The 6,778-nt window shown below is 49.8% G+C and overlaps 1 protein-coding gene across 1 annotated transcript; it reads left to right on the forward strand.

The window, feature by feature from the left end:
• Positions 1–2,759: 2,759 nt before the first annotated feature.
• On the forward strand, positions 2,760–4,489 carry LOC125638477 (uncharacterized). Its single transcript, XM_048854293.2, has 2 exons — positions 2,760–3,369; positions 3,957–4,489. The coding sequence occupies exons 1-2, from the start codon at positions 2,784–2,786 to the stop codon at positions 4,478–4,480; spliced, it is 1,110 nt and encodes a 369-aa protein (XP_048710250.2). The 5' UTR covers positions 2,760–2,783; the 3' UTR covers positions 4,481–4,489.
• Positions 4,490–6,778: the final 2,289 nt, after the last annotated feature.

The following is a 6,778-nucleotide window of genomic DNA, read 5'->3' on the forward strand; positions in this document are numbered from 1 at the left end:
GAGCGCTGCAACTTTCTCGCTCAGGGGTGTGAAAAAACACCCCCCCCACCCCCCGAGCACAGCAAGTTTCAGGGCTGTAAAGTGCCAGGGTGGAAAGTGCCCCAGCGCTGGGAGCTACGCCCCGCGTGGAGGTGGTTTGTTTAGAGCGCTGGGAGAGCTGTCTCCCAGCGCTCTGCCATGCCTACACAAGCCACTTGAACGCGCTGCCGAGGCCGTGCTTTAACATTGCCGGTAGAGACGTGCCCTGCCAGCAATATGGCCACTGCCGCCTACTTGCAATAAAGAGCTTTCTCTTTAGGGAAGTTTCCCTTTCAAGTTGCGCTGACACTAAGGAAAGAGACGAAAATTCAAAAGGTGTAGTGAAACTAGAGGTTCAGTTACAGCATTCCTGATAGTGAGAGAGGGATACAATGAGTTCTGCTGACCTGACAGACCCTTTGTTGTGGCCGTCCAGAGAACCTCCTATTGAGAGCCTGCATGCTTCTCAACTGTTCTGGGGGTTGGGCTTTGGTTTTTGTTTTTGGCTGCATGATCTGGATATCTTACGTGCAACAAATCGATGTCTCTTGTGACTGAAGCTGAACTGTAATACTAGTGTAACAGAGGGAGGTCCTGACAGAGGGTCATAATCTATGCTGCCCTACGCTGGTACAATTTACACCTTTTCAGTTTCCAGTTTCTTAGGGCTTGTCTAAACAGAGGCCTGCGGGAAAGTGAATCCAAATTAACTAAAGGTGTAAATCTGAAGTGGATTAGTTTGATTCTGATTAACAGCATCCATGCAGTTTAAAGTGACCTCAGTTTGGTTTAGCTTAATTCGTTCTGGAAGTGGATTAAGTTAAACCAAATTGAGGTCACTTTAATTCTGACTGAGGGTGTTCGCCCAGGGATTTAATGCGGATTAACTAATCCACTTCAAATTCACACCTTTAGTTAATTCTGATTAGCTTTCCCAGACAACCCTGTGTAGACAAGCCCTTATACTAACCTGCTTTCCTGTGTCTCCTCTACTTGCCTTCACATTTAAGCTACTCAGCTGCAGCAGCTTTATCTAAGCTATTTCTAGGGGCCCCTACCTTGCAGTCACATTCATGTAGAAGCCCAGAAGTCCACACTACCATTCTTCTTTTTCTGTTCTCAAATGATTCCTGGGTGTTTTTCTTTTCCTTAAGGAAGGAAGCTGTTTCCGGAGGAAGACTTTGTGGAAAAGGTAAATAAGAGCACAGCTGAGTTTAGATTTAATGTGGTCTTCTCTGGCAAGGAGCTGAGTGACTGGTGTCCCACTGCTACAAGCACTTTGCCTCCAGGGCTTGAAACCTGTATCTTCAGCCTCTCCAAATGCATCATCCTGTGGAGTCCTCTACATGGATAAGTCAGTCCCTGAAAAAGTCAAGTCCCAGATTGCTAAAGCCCTTATACATTAGGCATATGACCTTGAATTCAGTGTGGAAACAAAGGGAGAGGCGGTGGAGTTTGTGGGGCTGCTGTTTTGCTGGGGCATTAAGATACTGGCTGCTAATGCTACGTCAGCTCCAGTTTGTGTGATGATTACACTCAGCTCCAACTAGAATGAGTGGCAGAAGTCTAACGAAGATGACGAGTGTGTAGGTCGCTGTGGCTTTTTCCTTGTCTGAGAGAAAAGGGCAGAGGCCCCATGCCAGCCAGAAATAGAGGAAAGCATACCTTGACACTCTAGTAATACACACTGTGTGTCCAAGAGTAGCGAGGAATCCAGCAGCCCACCAAGGCTGCGTGTGTGGTCTGGTCACCCAGTTAATGGTGAGGTTAGGCTGCTGGCAAGGTAAGTGCTTTCCCTCTGCCAACCACCATTACATTTTTCTTCCCAGGGTTAAGTCTGAGCCAGCAGCTCTCTCTGTGCTTGGCAACCGTTAACATTGGCTTTATTCAATCCTTAACTCACCAAGGATGCAGTTTATATAATACTAATGTAGAGCTGCAGGGGTCCATATTGATGACGTTACAGTGTGGGCCAGATTGCTTTTTGCCACAGCCCTGCACAGCGGGCAGTGTGGAACCCTCTCACCCAAGGGGACATTGGGTAACTTAAGCCCAGAGGCTCTCAGAATATGCAAGGACTAAAATTTCAACCCCAAAGTAAGAGCTGATAATAGATACAAGACAAAAAACATGAAGCCTCTTACCATCCTTCTCCCCTTGCCCTGCTCAACACCCACTCTCTGGCCAGTCACAGTCTGAGCCTAAACTGTTAAGCACTGCTTCACTCACTAGCTTGGGTTAATGTTTTGAGGTCTCTGGTATAGCACTGCTCCATCCATAAGACTGAACAGCCTGGATTTGTGGGAAGTTTTCAGCCATATCCTCAGTGTGATCTTGGCTTAGTTTTACTTGTGTTCATTGTTATAAGTGTTGGTTCCTGAGCTGTGTGGATCCAATTATTTTCTTTCAGCCCTGGTCTACACTAGGACTTTAGGTCGAATTTAGCAGCGTTAAATCGATGTAAACCTGCACCCGTCCACACAATGAAGCCCTTTATTTCGACTTAAAGGGCTCTTAAAATCGATTTCCTTACTCCACCCCTGACAAGTGGATTAGCGCTTAAATCGACCTTGCTGGCTCGAATTTGGGGTACTGTGGACACAATTCGATGGTATTGGCCTCCGGGAGCTATCCCAGAGTGCTCCATTATGACCGCTCTGGACAGCACTCTCAACTAGGATACACTGGCCAGGTAGACAGGAAAAGAACCGCGAACTTTTGAATCTCATTTCCTGTTTGGCCAGCGTGGCAAGCTGCAGGTGACCATGCAGAGCTCATCAGCACAGGTGACCATGATGGAGTCCCAGAATCGCAAAAGAGCTCCAGTATGGACCGAACGGGAGGTACGGGATCTGATCGCTGTTTGGGGAGAGGAATCCGTGCTATCAGAACTCCGTTCCAGTTTTCGAAATGCCAAAACCTTTGTGAAAATCTCCCAGGGCATGAAGGACAGAGGCCATAACAGGGACCCGAAGCAGTGCCACGTGAAACTGAAGGAGCTGAGGCAAGCCTACCAGAAAACCAGAGAGGCGAACAGCCGCTCTGGGTCAGAGCCCCAAACATGCTGCTTCTATGATGAGCTGCATGCCATTTTAGGGGGTTCAGCCACCACTACCCCAGCCGTGTTGTTTGACTCCTTCAATGGAGATGGAGGCAATACGGAAGCAGGTTTTGGGGACGAAGAAGATGATGATGATGAGGAGGAGGTTGTAGATAGCTCACAGCAAGCAAGCGGAGAAACCGGTTTTCCCGACAGCCAGGAACTGTTTCTCACCCTAGACCTGGAGCCAGTACCCCCCGAACCCACCCAAGGCTGCCTCCTGGACCCAGCAGGCGGAGAAGGGACCTCTGGTGAGTGTACCTTTTAAAATACTATACATGGTTTAAAAGCAAGCATGTGAAAGGATTACTTTGCCCTGGCATTTGCGGTTCTCCTAGATGTAGTCCTAAAGCCTTTGCAAAAAGTTTCTGGGGAGGGCAGCCTTATTGCGTCCTTCATGGTAGGACACTTTACCACTCCAGGCCAGTAACACGTACTCGGGAAACATTGTAGAACACAGCATTGCAGTGTATGTTTGCTGGCATTCAAACAACATCCGTTCTTTATCTCTCTGTGTTATCCTCAGGAGAGTGAGATATAATTCATGGTCACCTGGTTGAAATAGAGTGCTTTTCTTCAGGGGACACTCAGAGGAGCCCATTCCTGCTGGGCTGTTTGCCTGTGGCTAAACAGAAATGTTCCCCGCTGTTAGCCACAGGGAGGGGGGAAGGTTGAGGGGGTAGTCACGCGGTGGGAGGAGGCAAAATGCGACCTTGTAACGAAAGGACATGTGCTATGTATGTAATGTTAACAGCAAGGTTTACCCTGAAAGAGTGTAGCCACTGTTTTATAAAATGTGTCTTTTTAAATACCGCTGTCCCTTTTTTTCCTCCACCAGCTGCATGTGTTTCAATGATCACAGGATCTTCTCCTTCCCAGAGGCTAGTGAAGCTTAGAAAGAAGAAAAAAAAACGCACTCGCGATGAAATGTTCTCCGAGCTCATGCTGTCCTCCCACACTGACAGAGCACAGACGAATGCGTGGAGGCAAATAATGTCAGAGTGCAGGAAAGCACAAAATGATCGGGAGGAGAGGTGGCGGGCTGAAGAGAGTAAGTGGCGGGCTGAAGACAGGGCTGAAGCTCAAATGTGGCGGCAGCGTGATGAGAGGAGGCAGGATTCAATGCTGAGGCTGCTGCAGGACCAAACCAGTATGCTCCAGTGTATGGTTGAGCTGCAGCAAAGGCAGCTGGAGCACAGACTGCCACTGCTGCCCCTCTGTAACCAACCGCCCTCCTCCCCAAGTTCCATAGCCTCCACACCCAGACGCACAAGAACGCGGTGGGGGGGCCTCCGGCCAACCAGCCACTCCACCACAGAGGATTGCCCAAAAAAAAGAAGGCTGTCATTCAATAAATTTTAAAGTTGTAAACTTTTAAATTGCTGTGCTTAAAGTGCTGTGTGGCATTTTCCTTCCCTCCTCCACCACCCCTCCTGGGCTACCTTGGTAGTCATCCCCCTATTTGTGTGATGAATGAATAAAGAATGCATGAATGTGAAGCAACAATGACTTTATTGCCTCTGCAAGCGGTGATTGAAGGGAGGAGGGGCGGGTGGTTAGCTTACAGGGAAGTAGAGTGAACCAAGGGGCGGGGGGTTTCATCAAGGAGAAACAAACAGAACTTTCACACCGTAGCCTGGCCAGTCATGAAACTGGTTTTCAAAGCTTCTCTGATGCGTACCGCGCCCTCCTGTGCTCTTCTAACCGCCCTGGTGTCTGGCTGCGCGTAACCAGCAGCCAGGCGATTTGCCTCAACCTCCCACCCTGCCATAAACGTCTCCCCCTTACTCTCACAGATATTGTGGAGCACACAGCAAGCAGTAATAACAGTGGGAATATTGGTTTCGCTGAGGTCTAAGCGAGTCAGTAAACTGCGCCAGCGCGCCTTTAAACGTCCAAATGCACATTCTACCACCATTCTGCACTTGCTCAGCCTGTAGTTGAACAGCTCCTGACTACTGTCCAGGCTGCCTGTGTACGGCTTCATGAGCCATGGCATTAAGGGGTAGGCTGGGTCCCCAAGGATACATACAGGCATTTCAACATCCCCAACAGTTATTTTCTGGTCTGGGAATAAAGTCCCTTCCTGCAGCTTTTGAAACAGACCAGAGTTCCTGAAGATGCGAGCATCATGCACCTTTCCCGGCCATCCCACGTTGATGTTGGTGAAACGTCCCTTGTGATCCACCAGAGCTTGCAGCACTATCGAAAAGTACCCCTTGCGGTTTATGTACTCGGCGGCTTGGTGCTCCGGTGCCAAGATAGGGATATGGGTTCCGTCTATAGCCCCACCACAGTTAGGGAAACCCATTGCAGCAAAGCCATCCACTATGACCTGCACATTTCCCAGGGTCACTACCCTTGATATCAGCAGATCTTTGATTGCGTGGGCTACTTGCATCACAACAGCCCCCACAGTAGATTTGCCCACTCCAAATTGATTCCCAACTGACCGGTAGCTGTCTGGCGTTGCAAGCTTCCACAGGGCTATCGCCACTCGCTTCTCAACTGTGAGGGCTGCTCTCATCTTGGTATTCATGCGCCTCAGGGCAGGGGAAAGCAAGTCACAAAGTTCCATGAAAGTGCCCTTACGCATGCGAAATTTTCGCAGCCACTGGGAATCGTCCCAGACCTGCAACACTATGCGGTCCCACCAGTCTGTGCTTGTTTCCCGAGCCCAGAATCGGCGTTCCACAGCATGAACCTGCCCCATTAGCACCATGATGCATGCATTGGCAGGGCCCATGCTTTCAGAGAAATCTGTGTCCATGTCCTGATCACTCACGTGACCGCGCTGACGTCGCCTCCTCGCCCGGTATCGCTTTGCCAGGTTCTGGTGCTGCATATACTGCTGGATAATGCGTGTGGTGTTTAATGTGCTCCTAATTGCCAAAGTGAGCTGAGCGGCCTCCATGCTTGCCTTGGTATGGCGTCCGCACAGAAAAAAGGCGCGGAACGATTGTCTGCCGTTAGTCTGACGGAAGGAGGGGCGACTGATGACACGGCTTACAGGGTTGGCTTCAGGGAGCTAAAATCAACAAAGGGGGTGCCTGTACATCAAGGAGTATTTCAGGCAGGACTGCACGGAGGGTTCCAATAAGAAATGGTGCACCTAAGTTATCGTTCTTATTGGAACAAGGAGGTTAGCCTGGCCTCTGATTGATGCATGGCTAGATTTACCTCGCTGCACCTTCTCTGTGAGTGACTGCAGTGTGATCTAGAGGAATGAGTCCCCTAGACAGGGGAGGAGGCAAATGAGTACAAAATAAATCTGGTCTATTTCTTGTTCTGACCCACTCCATCTATCTTTTACATCTTTGGCTGGCAGCAGACGGTGCAGAAGGACTGCATGCCATCCACATCTCATGCCTGCCTGGCAGAAGATGGTACAATACGACTGCTAGCAATCCTCATCTCTTGCCTGCCTGGCAGAAGATGGTACAGTACGACTGCTAGCAGTCCGTATCGCCTGCCCGCTCACCATAAGACGGTTCAATAGGACTGACTGCAGGACTAAAGAGAATGACCTGGTCAAGTCACTCCAAATTTAGTCCCTGCGCCCATGTCTGCCCAGGCGCTCCCAGCCGACGTGGCCAGGAGCACCTCGGACACGACGAGGACGACTACCAGTCATATTGCACCGTCTGCTGCCACAAGGCA

Source organism: Caretta caretta, chromosome 6, assembly GCF_965140235.1.
Source record: "Caretta caretta isolate rCarCar2 chromosome 6, rCarCar1.hap1, whole genome shotgun sequence".
NCBI classification, from domain to species: Eukaryota; Metazoa; Chordata; order Testudines; family Cheloniidae; genus Caretta; species Caretta caretta.